Raw genomic sequence first — 22327 nt, 5'->3', positions numbered from 1 at the left:
CCAGTGGTGCCTGGTCTCTCCTGATCTGTAAGACACGTGGGGGGGGGGGGGGAGGAGGAGAATGAGAGGACAGCAATGATTGTGACACTTGAAGAGATGAGGGGACATTATTTAACTGACACATAAGGGAGATGAGGGGATGCTAATAACTGATAATGTCATATAAGGTCCTGTTGGATGACATGCAGCGTCCTGGCTGCTAACTTTTTTTCTTTTTTGTTTTTTTTCTCCCTCGTTCCTAGATTCATAACAAATTTTGTTAAGCCCTGCATTAAACATAATATAAATGCTAACATACCTGGACTTTCATGCACCCATTCAATTCCTGTCATCAGGCACAGAGTAAGGCTTAAAATGTATCGTTTACTGTATATAATTGTGTAGTTTGACATGTAACACTTCACTCTCTTTTTGTTTGCTAGGTCTTGAGTACATATATCAGTATCAAAGATTTGGCTATAATACATATGAGTGCAAACTGTGTGACTGCCGGGCAGGACTCACCCACATGTTCATGCATATTGTTGGAGCTAAGCACAGAATAACTTATTTGGTAAGTTATTATGAAGAATATGCTGGTTTGTTCTTTTTTTTTACTTATAGAACTATATATTTATATATACATTCAGTAATGTGTTCATTCTAAAATGGCTTTTACATGGTTTGGAAATTTACAGTAGTCTGCAGTATGGAGTAGATATTTGCCCTGATTTGCTATTGTAAACCTGACCTTTTTGTCAGGCTGTGCGGCAAAATGTCTATGCCAGAATTTTTGTTCCAATGTGCTAAAATAAACCTGATAAAGGGGGCGTGGTTGGATGGAAAAAGGGGCCTGTCCTCACCACCCAACCTGGTCAGAACTTGCCCTGCCTGTAAATCCTCATAGTAAATGGAGATGAGTTGTGCAAGTATGCAACAACATTCTGAAACTACTCTTAGTAAATCAGGACATAATCTATAGTTTGTCTATTGTTCTGTAAGGTACCTGTGGTTAATTTTAAATTGCTTACAGCCCAGAATGTATTGAGCCCACGGGCACAGGGGCCATATTCTGCACCTTGCAAAGTTCCCACTGCAGTTGCCAAGATGCAAAAATTCTACAGCAGGGATTCTATATTTCTTGATCGCTTCAATTGGGGGACACAGGAACCATGGGTATATGCAGCTTGCCACTAGGAGGCTGACACTAGGCAAAAAAACAAAAGGAAGTCTGCTCCTCCTGGCAGGATATACCCGCCCCCTGACTCTGAGCTTATCAGTTTTAGCTTAGTTCAGTAGGAGGCACACACAGGTCTGGAGCTCTCCAGACCTGGTCTTCTAACTTCTTTGTTTTTTTCCTTTCTGTGTTTAATAGGTTTTCTTTCCTTTTGTTGTTTTCTCTAGGTTGGGGCGACAGGAGCTTGGCGCTTCCTGATCCCCTGTCTGTGAGCAAGGGGCACAGTGCATAGAGTATGGGCCGTTAACTCCTCCTCGCCAACAGCCAGCACCTGGTGGTGTACTCTGGGTCTGGGTCCCCCACTTGCCCACTATGATAGCCTGGCATGACGAAGGTGGCGTTCAGCTGATCGAAGACCCCTCGGGTGTGTATATTCCATGTGGGTGAGTATGCCCTATGAGATCCTGCGCACACTGCAGGGGTTATGTTTCTCCTCCCCTTCCCGTCTCTCTCCTATGGCCAGTCAGCGCATGCTCAAAGGGTCAGGGCTTTAGCCTGTCCTGGAGCAGCGTGCACTGTGGGGGTCATTTTGCGCCCCGTTTTCCCCTTCCCTATTGGTGTCAGTGGTTTTAACCACTCCCATGGCCTGGCCTGTCCCATGGGCAGTGACGTCTCTTGGGCTCCCTCCCTCCTCTACTCGTTTGCCGGCTCCACACACATGTTGCCTGCTCCAGCTGCCTCTCCTCAGCACAGGACATCTGTGAGCCTCTCTGAGTCTGCTTCTCTCAGGACACAGGAATCTGGGTGAGCTCACTCCTGGTCTGTCTGACTTACTTGTGCATTTCATGTCCGCCCCTGCCCTGCTCACTTACTATTCCTGTTTAAGTTGCAGAACCAAAATGCCAGGCGGCTCTACTGAGCCCTCCTGTCCTGCCTGTCAGGCCTAGTGGTCCCCTGGCTACCGCTCAGGATGGTCAGCCGGAGAGTGTGGTGTCTGACCCTGCTCTCCCCCAGTCGATATCAGACTTGGCCAGGGTCTCCCGGGAGGTGGCTTCTGCCTTGCAGCAGTCCTCATTGTGCCAGTCGTCCTCCTGCCGCCGCTTCCTCCTCCTCCAGGCGCCACTGCGACCGGTCATCCAGAGTCCGTTCTCAGTCCCCACGCCCCCGCTCCCTGTCTATCTCACCAGGACCCCAAGGTGCGATCCCAGTCCCCTAGGGAGCTGGTGGACTCTGATTCGGCTCCATTCACTCACTCAGGAGGTGTCCTTTATGTCGGACATGGTGGATAGTCTGTCTCCTGTCAGGGACACCTTTCACCTTAGGAACTTTGGTCGTGGCTCCTGAAGTGTTCTTTCGCCGCGCTCGTCGTTACCCCAGGGTCTTCAGTTCCCATGCGGAATTTGATGAGCTGTTGGAAGTGGCGTGGAAGCACCTGGAAAAAATGCTTCCAAGGGACTAAGAAGCTTCGGGCTTTCTTTCCCTTTCCACAGGACCTGGTCGGCAAATCGACCTCTCCACCTACGGTTGATCCTCCTGTGTCGCGATTGTCTAAATCTACTACCCTGCCGCTGGTGGACTCGGCCTCTTTTAAGGAGCCTTCCGACAAGCGCATATAAAATTTGGCCGAATTTGCATATGAAGCAGCCTGTGTGTGTGTGTGTGTCTGTGTGTCTCTGCTTTGCAGGGCTCTCCAATTGAGCCACTTCGGTTCCTCTCTTGGAAGGTTGCCTTCTTGACTGTGGGTCACGTCCATTCGCCGTGTCTCAGGATTGGCAGCCCCCTCTTGCCGTTCCCCCTTCCTGGTTCTTCATCAGGACAAGGTGGTTCTTCGGCCGGTGCCTTCTTTCCAGCCTAAAATCGTCTCTTCGGTTCACCCGAATGGAGATATTGTGTTGCCTTACTTCTGCCAGACCCCTTCTTGTCCCCAGGAGCGTCAGCTGCATAAGCTGGACGTGGTTCGGGTCGTTGGGGCTTATTTGTCGGTCAACTATTCCTTCCGGCGTTGTGACTCGCTGTTTGTGCTTTCAGAAGGGCGGCGCAAGGGGCTCCAGGCCTCTAAGGAGACTATGTCCCGGTATATTCGGTCCGCCATCTCAGAAGCCTATCGCTGTAAGGGGAAGGTTCCCACCCTTCCGGGTGACAGCTCACTCCACTTGCGAAGTGGAGGCCTCCTGGGTGGCCAGCCACAGGGCTTCAGCTATGCAAGTTTTCAAGGCAGCTACTTGGTTGTCCTTGCACACCTTCTCTAAGGTGTTCATACCTTCACGTCTGCTGATGCGGGTCTTGGCCTTAGTTCATTCTGGCTGGGATGTCTTTCTTCCCTCCCCGGGACTGCTTTAGAACATCCCATGGTTTCTATGTCCCCCAATTGAAGCGATTGAGAAAAGTTGATTTTTATTTTTTTATGCTTACTTTAAAATCTTTCTCTGAGCTTCTATTGGGAGACACAGCACCCACCCATTGGTTTTGGTTGTTTTTGGGGCCAGCCAGGTTCGACCGCCTGTTCGTGTGAGTTTTTGGTCCTTTTTTGTCTGTGTTTTGTTCGGACTGTTTTCGCTGTTGTTTGGTTTCTCCTACTGCTACTACTAAACTGATTAGCTCAGAGTCACGGGGCGGGTATTTCCTGCTAGAAGGAGCCGAGAACTTAGACTTAGACGCAAACCCGTCCGACGTTTCACCACAGGCAGTGGCCTTGTCAAGGACTCATGGGCTAAGGCTAGGGCCATAGCCCATGAGTCCTTGACAAAGCCACTGCCTGTGGCAAAACATCGGACTGGTTTGCGTCTAAGTCTAAGTTCTTGGCTCCTTCTAGCAGGAAATACCCGCCCCGTGACTCTGAGCTAATCAGTTTAGTCCCAAAGCAGTAGGAGAAACCAAACAACAGCGAAAACAGTCCGAACAAAACACAGACAAAAAAGGACCAAAAACTCACACGAACAGGCGGTCGAACCTGGCTGGCCCCCAAACAACCAAAACCAATGGGTGGGTGCTGTGTCTCCCAATAGAAGCTCAGAGAAAGATTTTAAAGTAAGCATAAAAAAATAAGTTTTTAAGTTCTGCCACAGTCCTCAAACTATTAGTCTAGTATAGTCTGGAGCTATACTACTAATTATTAATAGCACTTATGCAGCTTAGCTGCTAAACCTACAATTACTAGTTCACATGAGGACTGTGTGTTAAAGAGATTTTAAACTTGCTGGCAATAAAAGTTACATTTTAATACCACATGGTGAATGGGAAGAATGGGTACCTAGTGGTCACTCTAGTGACCAATTATAAATAAAGTGTCAGCCTCCTAGTGGCAAGCAGCATATACCCTAGGTTCCTGTGTCCCCCAATAGAAGCTCAGAAAGAGATTTTACAGGAAATATAAAAAAAATCAACTTTTTTATAGAAAAAAAATCCAACAACAACGCAGCACTCCAAAAAACTGTGAAAAAAGTGTTGATTTATTCCTGTCACATCAGTACAAGCAATGTTTCTGCTCCTACGGAGCCATTTTCAAGCTTAGTGTCACACACCAGTAAGGTGTTTAAATACCCATGTGCATAAAAAATCATTAAAATCCTAATCAAGTGCTAATTATACAAATACATAAAAATTTCATTAACAGTGTGTACATAAATCTTCCATTGTGTATATACTAGGGATCGACCGATTATCGGTATGGCCGATATTATCGGCCGATAATCACGATTATGGGCATTATCAGTATCGGCAATTACCTTGCCGATAAGCCAATAATGCCGCCCCCACTGCACCGCGAACGCCCCCCCCCCCCCCCCCCCCGACCCACCGCACCGCGTCGCACCCCCCACCGTAGTGCTGGGCGGTATACCGGTCGGGCCCCTCCCTCACCCTCCGAGTCGATAAAAAAAATTAAACTTACCCGTAATGGGGGTGGTCCGGGCCATCCATCCTTCCTGTAGTGTCCGGCTGCATTCCGGGTGGAGGGTGAACCGGTCCGGGCTGTCCTTCTCCGGGGGTCATCTTCTCCACTCCGGGCAGGCTCCGGCCTAGTACGCTGCATAGACGCCGTGACGTCAGGTGCGTCGCTGAGCAAGGGCGTCACTGCGCAGCGGCGTCTATGCTGCGTTACTAGGCCGGAGCCTGCCCGGAGTGGAGAAGATGACCCCCGGAGAAGGACAGCCCGGACCGGTTCACCCTCCACCTGGAATGCCGCTGGACATTACAGGAAGGAAGGATGGCCTGGATCACCCTGACAGGTAGGGGGAGAGAAGCGGGTGGTGGCGGCGGCCTATGGCACCGAAAAAGCCACTGCAGTGCATTGATTTAAAGCGCCCGCTTTAAATCAATTATCTGCAGCTGTGTCGTGGGGGGCTAAATCTATTGGTATCGGTATAAGTTATCGGCTATCGGCCCTAACCTCCACAGATTATCGGTATCGGCCCTAAAAAAACGATATTGGTCGATCCCTAGTATATACCGTACATCCTTAGTGCACATCTCATATATATTAAAGTGCCTATTAGTGCATACAGGGGTTTTAAAAACATAACAGCACTCGAAATTTTATGCTCCACTATCATTATGTTAATACATAGCAGCTGCATGACATAATTATACATACATAATACAATAAAATAGGGAGATTGACCCTTACCCGCTCTGTACTTTAATGCCGTCTGGTAGCGTGGGTAAAAACACCACTGCGCCTGTGCATGGAGCGATCCCGGTCCAGAGCCGTCGCGTGAACTAGTCACATGACTCGCTCTGGGTCACATGATCACTTCCGCATACTACTGCAATGAAAGCGTTGCCCGTTATCCTGACTACCACCTGAGCTGATCAGCCTCGGTGTAGGACAGCAAACAGACGCAGTGATCGCCATGGGGATACATGCCAGACATGAATATAAGTTTTAACCTACAAAGAATTATAATATACATTCATTAACAACTTAATCTGCACATACCGTGCATGAAGGTCAGTTCCCAAGCCAACAAAAGAATACAAAATGAGAAAAAAAATGTAATAAAAATTTAAATAATAAAAAATGTTATATATAAAAAATTACAAAAAAATAGTAAAAATTTGTTGTAATAATAATAAAAAACATTAAAAATTTGTAAAAAAAATATATAAAAATAAAAATTAAAGAATAAATAACAATTCACAAAATAAATGCCATTCCTTCTTTTTTAGGACAATCTTGCACCCAGAAACACCTTATATTTACAACTCAAATATACTCCTTTACGTGTAGGACTGTCATCCCTCTGAGTCATCTCTGATTGCAAAAGGGATGGCTGTCAACAGGGGACAGTGACATTGGGATTGTAGGGTCCTGACATGTCTCCGTCTACCCACCTACACCTTGGATGGAGTATCTCTGCTACTATAGCAGCATCAATGTCACTCAATGTAGTCTGGGTTGCCCATTAATAATATATTGGGGAAAAAACGAAAAATTATTAAAAAAAAATAAAGAAATAAAAAAAAATATATAGTCAAAAAATATAAAGTAAATTCCGCAGAAAGTAAGCCTCATTGACTTCAATGGGATTCCGCAGCCTTATATTTTTCCGCACCGCAGGAAAAAGAATTTCAGCAGTGGAATTCCGCAAGCAGAAATTCTGCCATTTGAATGACAGTGCGGAATCCCATTAAAGTTAATGGGCAATAAATCGGCGGATTTTCCGTCGTTTGAACGCGGCCTTAACTTTATTGATGCAATTAAAATGATTGCAAAGGTGGACACATCCTTATTTATTCACTGTTCACGATGATTCTTCATGCCATTATTATGTTTTTATTTGGTTATTTTCTTGCAGGGTAAACATCATCCTTCACTGGGAATTTGTGGTCCTTATATAATGAGAGGTCCAAAAAAGCTTAAAAAATTAAGGGATGTCTGCCTTGAGGTTGAAAAGGAGTTTGGAAGACAAAAAATACAAGTACGTTTTTAGTTTGATTAACTTAAGGTAGATGTATAAATATACATTGTTTTGCTCTAGATTAACCATTGCTGGCATGAACTTTTTGTCTACATAAGGCTACCTCTGCACAGGCAGTTTTTTGGTTAAAGGGAACCAATCGTGATTTGCCCCCAAGGGGGTGTGATTACAGCCGAGAAGACCGGGGCTAGGTAAGTATAGCTCCCTGCCCAGGGGACTACTGAGGGGGACGGCGAGGAGATTTTTTAACCTTATACCCTCGCCATCCCTGCAGGCTTAAACGTCCACGGGGGATGGTGAGGATAAAGATTTTACTATATATGTGTTGCCACACATTACATATAGGAAAATCACATAATTGGTTCCCTTTCAGGAGAACTTTTAACTAAAACTGCAGGTGTAAGAGCTACCTAAAGACCTGTTCACACATCGGAATTTCTGTGAATCTGCTAAAATTCCATTCTGAAAAGCCTAATGTTGATTTCTTGCAGTTTTGCAGATTATGCGCAGATTATGCGCAGAATGTGTGCAGAATTTCTGTGCGCTGTAAAAAGGACACAATGCGAGAGATTTATCAATACATTCCTGCCACTTTTTTGGCTGTAATTTGGGCATTTATTTTGCGCTTTAATTATTTGCACAAATATTTTGCTTCCTTTCAAAGCAAGCAAGTTCTAAGGTGATTTTTTTTCAGTTTTGATAAATTTGGTACAGATAAGCCAAAAACTCAGCAAAAAAAAAGCTGTGGTGTGGCTGCACACAGACACATAATGATAAATCTCCCCTAATGTGCAGTAAATTTTGCACAAAAAGTCTGCCATTTGAACATAGCTTAATGGTGCATTTTCAGTGGCCATATGCCCTTTTCAACCCCTTAAGGACGCAGCCCATTTGGGCCTTAAGGACGCAGACAATTTAATTTTTACGTTTTTGTTTTTTCCTCCTCGCCTTCAAAAAATCATAACACTTTTATATTTTCATCCACAGACTAGTATAAGGGCTTGTTTTTTGCGCGACCAGTTGTCCGTTGTAATGCCATCACTCACTTTACCATTAAATGTATGGCGCAACCCAAAAAATACTATTTGTGTAGTGAAATTAAAAAGAAAACCGCAATTTTGTTAATTTTGGAAGGTTTTGTTTTCACGTCATACAATTTACGGTAAAAATGACATGTGTTCTTTATTCTTTGGGTCAATGGGATTAAAATGATACCCATGATAATATACTTTTCTATTACTGTTGCGCTTAAAAAAAAATCGCAAACTTTTTAACCAAATTAGTATGTTTAAAATCCCCCTATTTTGAAGACCTATAACTTTTTCATTTTTAGAAGCGGCAGTATGAGGGCTCATTTTTTGTGCCGTGATCTGTACTTTATTGATACCATATTTGCTTATATGGAACTTTTAATCAATTTTTTATAAAAAAAAAAATTTGGGAATAAAATGTTATAAAAAAGCATTTATTTTGGACTTTTTTTATTTTTACGTTTACGACGTTCACCGTATGGTATCATTAACATTTTATTTTAATAGTTCAGATATTTACGCGATACCAAATATGTAAATAAAATATTTTTTTAACACTTTTTGTGGGTGAAATAGGGAAAATGGGACAATTTACGTTTTTGTTGGGGGAGGGGGTTTTTCAAATTTTTTTTTTACTTAAATTTTTACACTTTAATAGTCCCCATGGGGAATATTTATAGCAATCACTTGATTGCTAATACTGTTCAGTGCTATCGGTCATCTTCTGCTTTTGTCTGCGGAAATGCAGCAGAGCCAGGTGAGGGGACCTCCGACTGCCGTGCTGGATGATCGGATCGCCGCGGCAGCGCTGCGGGCAATCCGATCATCCATTTTAGTGACCGCGATCCTGCAAATGCCGTGATCTGTATTGATCACGGCATCTGAGGGGTTAATGGCGGACATCCGCGGGATCGCGGTTGTCCGCCCTTACGGCAGGTCCCTGGCTGCGATCAGCAGCCGGGACCTGCCGCGCATGATCCAGACATCGCTCCAATGCTGTCGGTTATGCGTAGGACATAAATGTACGTCCTGGTGCGTTAAGTACCACCTCACCAGGACGTACATTTACGGCGCTTGTCGTTAAGCGTTTAAACCCACAAATACGACCCCTGTGGAAGTAGAAGCCAACTGTGTGCCTTACATCTTAAAGAGTAACAGTCATTTATACTTTAACATTTGTCAGTGCTATTGATTTAAAAAAACACTTTTTGATATACTGAAGAGAGCAGGAAATGCTAATAGAGTACACTAAAAATATATTTTTAAATGCCGACGCTGATGTTTAAAAGACAGTCACACTTTAAACCTCTGTTTATCAACTGTCAAGACTGTGAGAAGTTTCAATTGGCCATACAGTCTACTTGTAGCAGCTGCTGCAGAAATAATGTTATTTTACCTGGCCATTTTTCTGAATGACTGACCATGTGCTACTTAAACTTCTCAAGTCTGATAGTGACAGCAAGAGTTAGCGGCTTCTTGCTCTAGCTCATGATGAGATGAGTCCCCTAATAAGCCATATTAACAGTTATACAATGTAATGGTTCATTTAACAAAGAGCAAAAAGAGGCTCTATTCATAGAATTTGTATGTTAATTATGGCATCTCTTTAACTGGGTACTTTTATCATATTAACTGTCTCCAGAAAGTTAAACAGGTTTGTAAATTACTTCTATTAAAAAATCTTAATCCTTTCAGTACTTATCAGCTGCTGTATACTACAGAGGAAGTTGAGTTTTTTTTTCTGTCTGACCACAGTGCTCTCTGCTGACACCTCTGTCGTGCAGGAACTGTCCAGAGTTGGAGCAAATATCCTGCTCTGGACAGTTCCTGTCATGGACAGAGGTGTCAGCAGAGAGATCTGTGGTCAGACTGAAAATAACTCAACTTCCTCTGTAGCATACAGGAGCTGATAAGTACTGGAAGGATTAAGATTTTTAAATAGAAATAATTTACAAATCTGTTTAACTTTCTGGAGCCAGTTGATTAGAACAAAAAATTTTTTTCCACCGGAGTACCCCTCTAAATGATTTCCTAAAACATCCTTGATCAATGCTGAATCTCCGTTCAGCTTACAAGGACTGTGGCTGCAAGGCAAACGCATGGTATGGTCTGTACTTTTTATTTACTTTTTTTAGTTTAATACTGAAGCACAATATTTTAAACATCCCTGAGTAAGTTAAGAGGTAATGCAATTTTACCAGCTGCATTGCAGTGTACAGAATCCTCGAATTTTTGGACTCTTTAATGTCCTCATACTAGCAGAACTTATTCAGACATATAGGGGGAGATTTATCAAAAGTTGCTGAGTTGCCCATAACAACCAATCAGATCGCTTCTTTCATTTTGCAGAGGCCTTGTTAAGAATAAAAAATAAAGTGATCTGTCTGGTTACTATGGGCAACTTTTCTTCTAGACAGGTTTTGATAAATCTCCCCCATAATGTGGTGATGTGGTGACATGACCACAGACTTATTTAGGTCTGATTTAGTCTATTTATGGAAAAAGCTTGATTGAGGAACCCAAGGTGCTCAACTAATAGTGTACACATTGCTACGGAGCTGTCTACAGTCATGCCAATGTTATCAGCCACGCCACATTTTAGTTGTAATGGCAACCAGTTGTTGTGGTGTTTTGTTTTTTGTTTTTTTGGCTTTTTTTTTTCGCATTAGAGCTACGTTGTGGCTTTTTAAGTAATTACTAACTAGTATTTCACTGCAGCATATTTATTTCCCTTTTTTTTTTTTTTTTCTTTTAGGTTATGGATGGAATAGATAGTCAGTGGACTTTCAATACTGGTGGGTTTTTATTAAATCTATTGAATACTCAATAGGCTTATTTGCATTTTTTTTTGATAGTTGGCTTCTAAATGCTTATACTAAACATTGATAAAATTAATTGGGGATCGTTAACCCTATGGAATCAAACACTAAAATTGTTTTTGCTGCATTCCTCTTGGGACCCACACCCTTTGGGGGATATTTATCAAAACCCATGCAAAGGAAAAGTTGCCCATAGCATCCAATCAAGTCACCTCTTTAATTTTTAACAAGGTCTCTGAAAAATGAAAGAAGCAATCTGGTTGCTATGGGCAACTGTTCCTCCGGACAGGTTTTGAAGAATATCCCCATTTGTGCTTCATGGTAAATGGAGCAGAAATTATGTGGAAACTGTGCTCATTTCTCATGAAATAAGCACTGAACTTGTATTAAAGGGAAAGTGACCCCACCTTTTCCTGTTTGATACTCCTTTTACTGAGTTTGTAATGCAATAAACAATACATTTTTGTTATGTAGATGTGTTGCCCCTTTGTGCACTTGGGGGGGGGGGGGGGCTTATTTTTGCATATAAAACACTGCTGTCTCACACAGACCACTCTCGTCCCTCCTTTGGGCCCCACCTGATTAACATGCCTAATCTGCTCTTCACCAGTTAACCCAAGGCGCATGTGAGAAGACACCAAAGTTTCAGCAGGACATAACATTACTGCATCGGCCATGGCTCTGTCAGTGCTGAGGGGGGAGAAGGCATGTTGATTAGTAGGGGACAAAAGTATTTTGTGCAAAACAGGGGGTTCTAGCCACCAAAATAAGACCCCCAGCACACCAATTAATAAAATTATCAAAAGGCATATAAGACTTTACATTTGCGCAGCACAACTACATAACACAGGTATAGTTTATTGCATTACAACCTCAGTGGTAATAGTATCATAAAGGCAAAGTATCATAAAGTCACTCTTCCTTTAAACAATAAGACTTTCTTGTGAGTTCCCCCAGAAGAATGAACTCTGATCCATGGCAGAAATTATGTAACAGAAATTCTGCTGATATCAATGGGAGGCTGCTGCAAGTGGAATTTGTGTGGAATTTCCGCAATATGTATTGGCCTGACAACTTCCATAGTGCTTAATGGGCAGACAAACCTCCTTTTTACGCTTTATATGCATAAACTGGAAAACCCCTTTAAAATTTCTTTCATGTTTAATCTTTCATGTTTTGTTCATGTTGAATATAAAATTGTAGATTTACGTTTTGTGTTTTCTATCTAGATACCACTTGTGCTACAAGAATAAATTACATTCCAGACACTGAACCAGGAAAGGTGGACTTTACCAGTGATGACTTCTTTGGCACAGAAAACAAACCTGAAGCAACTGAAGACAAACCTGAAGCTACTGAAGATAAACCAGTAGTTACTGAACATGTTGTGACATTTCTAGGTAATCTTCTAAATATTGATTTGCCATCATTCTGTGAGAGATTGTATGCAAGGCAAAATTATCCCCGACTCTTGTTAAATGTAATGTCCCTTTGCAAAGTAATTACTATGAGTAGAATATATATCATATAATACATTTTTCTAATTATTGATCATATCATGAATTATTTTGTCTATAAACATGTTAATGAAAATTTACTCAATTGTTATAGAATTAAAGGCAGCATATGAAGAACGCCAGAAGAAAGCATTAAGGTAAATACAAGGACACACATTGGTCAATTCCTTATAGGGTAACTGTGTTTTTATGAAAAATTAAGGCATCCGTGGGTTTCATAGTGTAAGAACAAGTCGCTGTTTAAACAATTCGTTGCAGATGCATTTTCTATTGCTTATTTCCTTGCGTTTCTATCCTTGGTAAGAGTCCTGTCCCTTAACTGAAGATTGACAGTACTATAGACCGATCAGACTAGTATCTCATACCCTAGTGGATAGTAAAAAGACCGTAAAATATCTGCTTCAGATCAGTTTCCTTCCCCTACATGTTCTAGCTTCACCTTCAGTTTCAAATGTTTTAGAAATTATTTTATATTGATAACTATATCAAAAAAATCTGCAGAGATTCTAAATGAATTAAATGTTGAGAAGCCTGCAAGATCAATCCATTGCACAGAAATAGGCAGATAGTAATCTAACTGAATACCAAGACAAATGCTGTCTAGCAGACAAGGATGATAGTATAACAGCCCAAAGAACTCACCCAGGTAGCTTGTAGATAAGATGAGGAGGAAGAATTGTGTAACTTTACATTGAGCAGACCAGAAGTCCTACTATGGTTGCTGTCAGAGGCAGCAGTCCAATGGCTGATAGTTGAGTAAGGCTTGTTCTGTGTGCACTCCAGTGAGCCTGTAATGAAGGCCCCACTCTTTGTATTCTTTTTTGGTGTCTTTTACTGGAGGCGGCCTGAGCCCTAATAACCAGCACTTAATACAATGCGCACATATACGATTAGGCGTATATGGTATGACAATATAGGGATCGTTTAACGTTGATTTGTGCTGTAGATGTGTGCGTGCGCTTTCTAACTAGAAGACTAGCCTACTCTATTTAAGCAGTGATAAGAATGGTGCAATCCCCCCCCCCCCCCCCCCCCCCCAAAAAAAGTAATACCTGTGACGGTCACTGCATGACAAAGTTTGAAAAGAGCCTTGGATTATCAGGTGTTCTTGAGTAAAAAGTATTAAGCTGCAATCTTCATGTCTTGCCTCTAATGTTGACCTTTTCACATATTTGTCTGCACCTTCCAGTAATACATGCTGGATGTGAATTCTGCGTGTCCAGAATGCTGCTGCGCACAATAGCTTTTATATAGGCATAGCTTTATTTTCTGTAACACTTACCTGTTGTTACAACCCATATGATAAATGGGACTTTTGCTTGTGGCTACCTGGTCGGTAGTGGAAATTCTGTAATGGATAGTAAGGTGGAGTTTTTCCCTGTGGAAATTTAGTGAATAATGTTTGTAGTGTGAGCATACTCTAATGGAGTTCAGCTTGTGTGTTTAGCCCTCCCTAAAATCTTGAGCACTTCCACCCCCCCCCCCTTGCATTTCTGATCTGCTGTGTACAAACTAATTCCTCTCTCTGCTTCCATATCTAACTGAAGAAAGGTAGAAGGAGACCATAGATAGAGTGCCACGCATTCAGGAGCAGTGCGCTCTTGGGTTTTGTGATAGAAGCAGCTGTACAGCAAACCATGTGAGGTAGTTAAAGTGGTATCCCAGCTCTTTACTTTCTATCCCCTATCCAAAGGATAGAAAATAATTGTGTGATCGTGGGGGTCCAACCACTGAACCTCTACACCCCCAACACACACACAATCTCCTACACGGTGCCATGACTTTCCTCGTGCACTAAGCGGGGTGAAAACGCCCCCTCTATGCATGTCTATGGGAGAGCTGGAGACACATGAGTGCTGTACTTGTGTATCTCCGACTCTCCCACAGAAATGCATGCAGGGGGCATGTCTACCCCCGCTCTGTGCAGGAGATTGTGGGTGTTAGCAGCAGTCAAACTCCCCGCAATCAGACATGGATACCTTGGATAGGGTAGGGTAGCTGGAATACCCCTTTTAAAGAGATTGTCTGTGGAACTGAAAATATAATGCCTTTCCCCGCTCCCTGGTGGCTCATTTTCTGCTTTGAATTATCACAAACTTAGCCGGTGGGGCAAAGGGAACACAAATGTAAAAAAAAAAGACTTGGCCGCAAATCCATATGTTACTCACTGATCTAATGCTTCTTAGCACAATTTAAAAAAATGAACATTAGGTAGTTACTATAGATATTGATCACTCTGTCCCTAACTTTAAAATCTAAAAACAGAAGTGAGTGCTCCATAGTGTAATAAAAGATATAAAAGGGTTAAAACCAGAAAGGCATGAAAGCCACTCACTCCAGATAGTTGTATAACAACGTACACAACAATGGTAACGCATGTAAACATGGACGAGTCGTCCGCTGTCCTCCAGCTCAAATGTTTACAAAGAGAGGAATGGCTTCAAACAGGATGCCCAGCTCAGCGAGGTGCAGGATAGACTCGTGGAACAGTTATATAGAACAAAAGATTTATTCCCAAGATGCAAAGCATTTCACTGCGATTATGCAGCTTCATCAGGCATGAAGCGTCTTTGGCAGCACCTGGTGCCGTGTTTTCACCAGCGTGCCCTTTCTCCTGAGGCATGTGCGATTTGCATATTAAACAAAAAAGCTTCTCATGGGCACTCTGCGCCCTCCAGTGGCTGAATGTTGTTCAGCACTGTGTGCCCTCCTGTGTTAGGCCCCCTCTAGTGGCCACACATGTTTGTTACAGTTGCATTATTTTTTTTCTATTCCTTTTTCCCTACTCTGTGGTTTGGAGTATCTCCCTCAGACCCCCTGTTCAGTTCTTTTGCTTGGTGCCTCACATTCTCCCCCCCCCCCCCCCCCCCCCCCCCCCCCGCCCTGCCTTGAGGGCATTCTGATCTTTTCTCGGCATTTAAGCTAAGATCAGGTGTCTTATCTGTTTTTATCAGTTTAATATCGGATACATCCTTTGTCTGAGGACCATATACACTCATGGCCGTAAATGTTGGCACCCCTGAAATTTTTCGAGAAAACAAAGTAGTTCTCACAGAAAAGAATTGCAGTAACACATGTTTAGCTATACACATGTTTATTCCTTTTGTGTGTATTGGAACTAAACCAAAAAAGGAGGAAAAAAATAATTGGACATAATGTCACACCAAACTCCAAAAATGGTCTGGACAAAATTATTGGCACCCTTTAAAACATTTGGAAAAATAACATTGTTTCAAGCATGTGATGCTCCTTTAAACTCACCTGGGGCAAGTAATAGGTGTGAGCAATATAAAAATCAAACCTGAAAGCAGATAAAAAGGAGAGAAGTTCTCTTAGTCTTTGCATTGTGTGTCTGTGTGTGCCACACTAAGCATGGACAACAGAAAGAGAAGAGAACTGTCTGAAGACTTTGTGGGAAAACATCAACAATCTCAAGGTTACAAGTCCATCTCCAGATATCTAGATTTGTCTTTGTCCACAGTGCGCAACATTATCAAGAAGTTTGCAACCCATGGCACTGTAGCTAAGGCAAGGCATCAAGAAATCTGAGGATTACCAACAGATTTTGTGTCGCACTGTACAGCCCAATGTCAGAAACCTGGGTTTGCGTGCGAGATCTTGGGTCTTCCAGGAGGACAATGACCCCAAACATACGTCAAAAATTACCCAGAAATGGCTGACAACAAAGCGCTGGAGAGTTCTGAAGTTGCCAGCAATGAGTCCAGATCTAAATCCCATTGAACGCCTGTTGAGAGATCTTAAAATTGCTTTTTAGAAAAGGCGCCCTTCCAATAAGGGAGACTTGGAGCAGTTTGCAAAGGAAGAGTGGTCGAACATTCCGGCTGAGAGGTGTAAGAAGCTTATTGATGGTTATCGGAAGCCATTGATTTCAGTAAATTTTTCCAAAGGGTATGCAACCAAAATATTAAGGTTTAGGGTGCAAATAATTTTGTCCAGCCCATTTTGGAGTTTGATGTGACATTATGTCCAATTAGCTTTTTTCCTCCCTTTTTTTGGTTTAGTTCTGATACACACAAAGGGAATAAATGTGTATAGCAAAACGTGTTTAATGAAATCCTTTTTCTGTGAGAAATGCTTAATTTTCTATAAAAATTTCAGGGGTGGCAACATATACGGCCATGACTGTGTTAAATAGTTTTTTGAGAATGGGGGCTGATTCGAAGCTTGTTCATCACCTTATGCATTGACCCGATATGGCAGTATCTTCAGGTACAGTGCATCTCCCACAACTCTTTACATTATCTCATAATATTTGGTTCTCGTTCTGCGTGTTTGCGGCACTTAGCCTTCACACTTTACCATTTTTGCCTACATTAGTGCAGTCTGCAGCCATGTGCTTCCTAGCCCCTGTTTTCTGAACGATGGTTTTGGGTACTTGGCCCTTTTAAAGTAGTGACCTGATTGGTCATTTTACTGGGGTATAGTATTTTGACAGTGATCCAGACTTAGGGATAGTCATCGGCATGGCTCGCCATGCTACCCTTATCAGTAGAGATGAGTTACAGTAATTTGATTCGTCAAGAACCTCACAACTCTGCAGTTGCTGACTTTAGCCTGCATAAATTAGTTCAGCTTTCAGGTGCTCCGGTGGGGTGGAAAAGGTGGATACAGTCCTAGGTATTATAATTCTGGCCATACCTAATTCCAATATCATACCTCTCTTAATCCCATCCCCAATACAGCAATAGGAATGTCACATTTTAGGTTGGTGGAAAGGGTTGAGTTGATTTTATTAAATCTCTCCAAAAACTATAAATCTTCTCACATTTCCAAATCATGTGACCAAAATCCACACCCACCATATTGCATCCTGGGCATGCTGAGTCAACCCTTTTTCCCCATCCTAAATAGAGAGTCCGGGTTATAATTCCTGTAATTCATTTTAATTTGTGACTCTTTATGGTTTGTTTAATTGATTCATTGATATTCCTATATATTTCTCTCCAAGCATCATCATCTAAACCACCAACTTCTTCCACCCATTTCCCCTGCTCCTTGGCCCCAATACCCTCCTCCTATGCTCAAGTAATGTTTCAACTTTTTTGACTTACCCGTGTGTATGATCATGGGCACATTTTGCCCACATACAGCAATCACGACTTAATACTTGCCCTATTGTCTCAGCCCATCTCCTTCAAGGCAGGAAGTAGGTATCGGACTGAGATGATACAAAGCCAAAATGAAAGACTCCAGGGAGCAAGGAAAGAGTACCACAAATACTCGAGTATTAGCAGTTCTGAATACAAGACGAGGCCCCTAATTTCACCCCAAAAATCCAGGAAAACCTATTGACTCAAGTATAACCCTAGGGTGGGAAATAAATCATCGACCCTCATACCCCCTGTCATCATCCAGGCCCCCCTCTCTTGTTCTCTACTCACCGCCCCCGACTTCCAGTGGGGAGGGTGAGCCAGTCCGGGCCATCCACCTTGACCAGGAGGCCCTCTTCTCAGCGTTGGGCCGGCCCTGGATTAGTGACGCTGCATTGACACCGCCGTGTCGGTCCTTCCCTAGCAGCTGTCCAGCGTCCCTGCAGGGACCGTCCGACTTCCATTGGGGAGGGTGAGCCGGTTCAGGCCATCCATCTTGACCGAGAGGCCCTCTTCTCTGCTGCGGGCTGGCCCCGGACTAGTGACGCTGCATTGACGCTGCCGCGTAGGGACGTCGGTGCGCGTCAGAGGCCAGCCTGCAGCGGAGAAGAGGGTCAAGATGGATGGCCCATACCGGCTCATCCTCCCCACTAGAAGTCGGACGGTCCCTGCAGTGACATTGGACGGCTGCTAGGGAAGGACCGACATGGCAGCGTCACCAGTCCAGGGCCGGCCCGGAGCGGAGAAGAGGGCCTCCTGGTCAAGATGGATGGCCCGGACTGGCTCACCCTCCCCACTGGAAGTCTGACGGTCCCTGCAGCATAGATGGGCGACGATGGATGGCACGGCCTATCCGCTCGCCACCCCCACTGGTATGCCTGCAATTTTTATTTTTTCTCATCACTCAAGTACAAGCCGAGGAGGACTTTTCGGAACAAAAAATTGTGCTGAAAAACTCTGCTTATACTCGAGTATATACGGTACCTTTTTTAAAAAAAAAATTTTAAATTTTTTTTTTTTAATTTTTTTTGTTTCATGGTTAAACTTTTCAAACACTTTCTGAAGCAGCAAAAGGATGGGAAAATACTTTTAATACATTTGGTTCATGTGCTACCACATGTTACATACATTTGGTACGTGTTGTATCTGTAAAGAAAAAAAAGAGGGAGCCAGAGTACCCTTCACATTTGTTGCTTTTTTTTTTTTCTTGCATTGTAAATTTATTGTAAGCATTCCTCAAGTCACCTATATTCTCAGGCAGCATCACTGTCATCAATACCACCAGACTGCCTTATCCGCTGGCTATTGTAATACCTTAAGATGAATCAAATGTTTCTTCATACTTGGCAAAATTAAGTAGAGAAAAATCTACTTGCATGGAATGTGCTTTTATTTATCTTTAAACATTGTGTGTTGTATTATTTTTGTCTTGAAGAATTAATTGTATTTTTTTTCCAAGCAGTGGCAATATTGAACTTAGCTCAGAAGCAGAGGTAAGAATTGTCTGTGATAATAACATTATTTTAATACAGCAGTACAGCTACCCCAATTCGATTTTTCCAGCTAGAAAAAATAAGTGTCTCTTTGGGGAGGGTGTGAGGAGTTAAAATGGCATCCAGTGTCCCCCTGATGCCTTCATGCCGCTAGATTGTCACTCTGTTAATAGTTTAAGTCTAGGTTTCCAAACAGGTTTTTTTATATTTATTTTATAATTTTTTTTTATATTTATTATTATTTATTTATTTTTTTGGGAAACCACTGCGGTTTTTGAGCCAAAACCAGAAGTGGATTCAAAAGGAATGGGAAATATAAAGGAAAGCCTTATAAGTCTCCTTCCTGCTGGACTCACTTCTGACTTCGGCTCAAAAACTGCAGTGGCAATTTTCCAATAAAAAAACATGGAAAAAAGTTAGTGGAAACCTAGCCTAAGGCTATGTTCACCGGTAGAATTTCTGTGTTTCTGCTCAGATTCCTTTCAGCCAAGCTGGTAACAAATTTTTCGAAACTTTGCAGATTCTTTGCAGAATGTGTGTAAAATTTGTGCTGAATTTATGCAGAATTTCTTCCGCTTAACAAAGCGATTTATCGGTCACTCTTCATTGGGGGACACCGATACTAATGGTATATTCTCTTGCCACTAGGAGGCACTGACAATAGGAAAAAAGTCTGCCCCTTCCTGGCAGGATATACCCACCCACTGGAAGTGAGGTAACCAGTTTTTTAGCTAGTGTCAGTAGGAGGCAAGACACATGTCTGGGAGCTCTCCCAGACCTGGTCTTCATTTTATTTTCTAGTTCAGTATGTCTAGTTAGGTTCTTTTTCCTTTGTTATTTTTCTTGGTTGGGAGACAGGTGCATGGCGCTACCTGATCTCCCACATGCGGCAAAGGGGCACGGTGCATAAGAGTATGGGCCATCAACCCCTTATAGCTAACGGCTAGCGCCTGGAGGTGGTACCTTGGGTACGGGTCCCCCACTTGCCCCTGCCCGCCTTGCTGTGGCAGCCTGGCATGACTCAGCACGGCCTTTAGCTGGCTGAAGACTTCAAGGTGAGTATGAGAAGATGGAGCCGTGGGCGAGTGTGCTACAACCTCCCTCTCCCTTGCTCATCCAGGGTCCCCTTTCATGGCCTCCGGCACTATTCGGGAGGTGCCTGCCTTCCCCCCTCTTCGGGCCCCACATGTATGTGGCCAGGCACACTGCACTGGCCGTCTTCCCTTCTCATTCGGCCGGAGACTCATTACTTCTGCCCCAGTTTCTCTGGGGCAGCTGGTCTCTGGTCCCACGCGGCCGTCCACTGCCCCAGTGGGGCCGCAATAAACCACTTACTACTCTTATTTGCGGCCAGGCGTGGCGTCCTGGGCGCGTTCTTTATTAGAATGACCAGAGACCTACAGCTGCAGGCAGCGGGTTTCCAGTCCCACGCGGCTGACTGTGTCCTCGTGGTGAGCACACAGCCCGCTTACTACTATAATGTTTCCGGGTGCAGTGTCCTGGCCACGTTCTTTATTAGGCTGACCGGAGACCTACAGCTACAGGCAGCGGGTCTCAGCAGCCCACTTACTGCTCTTAGCTGCGGCCAGGCTCAGTGTCCTGGCCACGTTCCCTTATCTGCTGTGGAGATCCTCTGCAGCTGCCTCCCCTTGTTAGTTTTCCTGGGACAGCGGTTCTCCGGTACCACGCGGCCAGGCGCTTCCCCGGCAGGGGGGGGAATCTGCCGCGTCACTCTACCTGCCCATCCCTCTACCTTTTAACGACCGCCGATTGTGCAGCTGGCGCCCATTTCATACGGAGGGGGCGGCCGCGTCCTGCTGGAAGTCTCTTCCCCCCCCCCTTACAGCACGTGGCTGTCTCCAGGGGCAGTTTTTCTCCAGCACGCCCTGCTTTTTCGGAGGGCTGTGCTTCCTCACAGTTTAAAAAAAAAATAAGTCATGGTTCAATTGGTGGCGTTTGGTGCCCTCTTGTGGCCACAAATTGTATTGCACCCTTGACTTTTCATTGCTTCTTGTGAGCTCCCCCTTGTGGTGACCATTCGCTATTACAGCCTTGGTTTTTCACATCTGTTCTTACCAGTTTAATATCTGCAGGGTCTGTTTTCTAGGGATGGTATTGGGGGTCCCCTTATTTCCTTTAGTCTCCCTGTACAGTGACCTGCTATGGCCTTATTACATTGTCAGTTGAGGTATGCCTCCAGCATATCTATTTTTTGCAGGGTTCTTACTCTGTCAGGGTGCGTACGCACACCGACGTGGCAGGTTATTGCCAGGGATTCTCAATCCCTTAGAAACTATTGGGGCTATATTTACTAACTGTTCTCCCTTACCACTAAGTGCCATACCATGCCCGTCGTTCCCACGGCAGACTTCCACTCCCTCCCTACCGAGACAAGACACTGGTCAGGTGCCTTTGTAAAGTTTTTGCATCCTGGTGGATGCTGAGGTCTCTGTCAGGTTCCTGATCGTCCATCAAGGGGGGTGTTCTTGGTGTCTCATAAACTATGATTCCTCCTCCACAGAATGCCGCATCCCGACTAGTGCTCCAGATCCTCACGTCTAGTGTGAGGTCTTCGTGGAAGTGACCCTTCGTGGGCATGGATTGCACCTGATATCATTATCACTGCTAGGCAAGGTGTCCACCGGAGTGACCCGTTGTCTACTATGGACCCATACCAGTAAGCCAGACAGTGGTTTGGGGGGTTTCCTCCACCGCCTGTCACTCATCACACGGCTGATTTATCTGTGGCTTGAGTTCCGGTACCCCACTGCTGTGCTAGGTATCCAAAGGAGGGACCCGTTGCATACTATGGACCCATACCAGTAAGCCAGACAGTAGTCTGCGTGGTTTCCTCCGCAGCCTGTCACTCATCTCATGGCTGAAACATCTGCGGTTGGAGTTCCGGCACTCCACTGCTGCGAGAGGTGTACGAAGTGTTCCAGCGTGTCCTATGGATAAAATCCTCAGATACTCGGCCTCCCCCATCTCCCAGGGTGGCAGGAATACTATCCATGGCTCCTATGCCTCCCCTCCCACAGGCAACAGAGGGGCACAGTCATCGCCTATCTGGCCGTCCCCTTTTAGCCAGTGCCTGGAGGTGTACTTATTCAGCCAGACTTTTGTCTGCACGGTCTCCCACCTCTGGGCTGCCGCGGTCATGGTCAGGTTTCCCGTACCTCACTTCTGGTGTAAGGAATCTGAATGAGGGACCCTGCAAGTCCTCGAGACTGATGCCAGTCAGCCAGACGTTCGTCTGCTGGGTCTCCTGTACCGCCAGGTCGC

At 44.1% G+C, this 22327-nt stretch overlaps 1 protein-coding gene and 1 non-coding gene across 6 annotated transcripts in view; both read left to right on the top strand.

The window, feature by feature from the left end:
• LOC130273635 (uncharacterized protein DDB_G0284459-like) overlaps nt 1-22327 on the top strand; it is a 115766-nt gene that overhangs the window by 40982 nt on the left and 52457 nt on the right. For 4 of the 5 annotated variants that reach the window (XM_056520757.1, XM_056520759.1, XM_056520754.1 and 1 more), the window contains exons 6-11: nt 423-553; nt 6952-7074; nt 10861-10900; nt 12154-12324; nt 12536-12578; nt 19012-19045. In XM_056520757.1, the coding sequence (XP_056376732.1) occupies nt 423-553; nt 6952-7074; nt 10861-10900; nt 12154-12324; nt 12536-12578; nt 19012-19045 (542 nt within the window). The remainder of the gene's footprint in view (nt 1-422; nt 554-6951; nt 7075-10860; nt 10901-12153; nt 12325-12535; nt 12579-19011; nt 19046-22327) is intronic. The other variant, XM_056520755.1, reaches the window with a different exon arrangement.
• LOC130275240 (U2 spliceosomal RNA) lies at nt 15344-15534 on the top strand. The gene has a single exon (XR_008844714.1). It is a non-coding gene; the product is annotated as a U2 spliceosomal RNA (small nuclear RNA).

This window comes from Hyla sarda, chromosome 5 (assembly GCF_029499605.1).
Source record: "Hyla sarda isolate aHylSar1 chromosome 5, aHylSar1.hap1, whole genome shotgun sequence".
In the NCBI taxonomy this organism is placed as follows: Eukaryota; Metazoa; Chordata; class Amphibia; order Anura; family Hylidae; genus Hyla; species Hyla sarda.
Note: the sequence above shows the minus strand (reverse complement) of the source record. Positions and strands in the feature narration are given on the sequence as shown.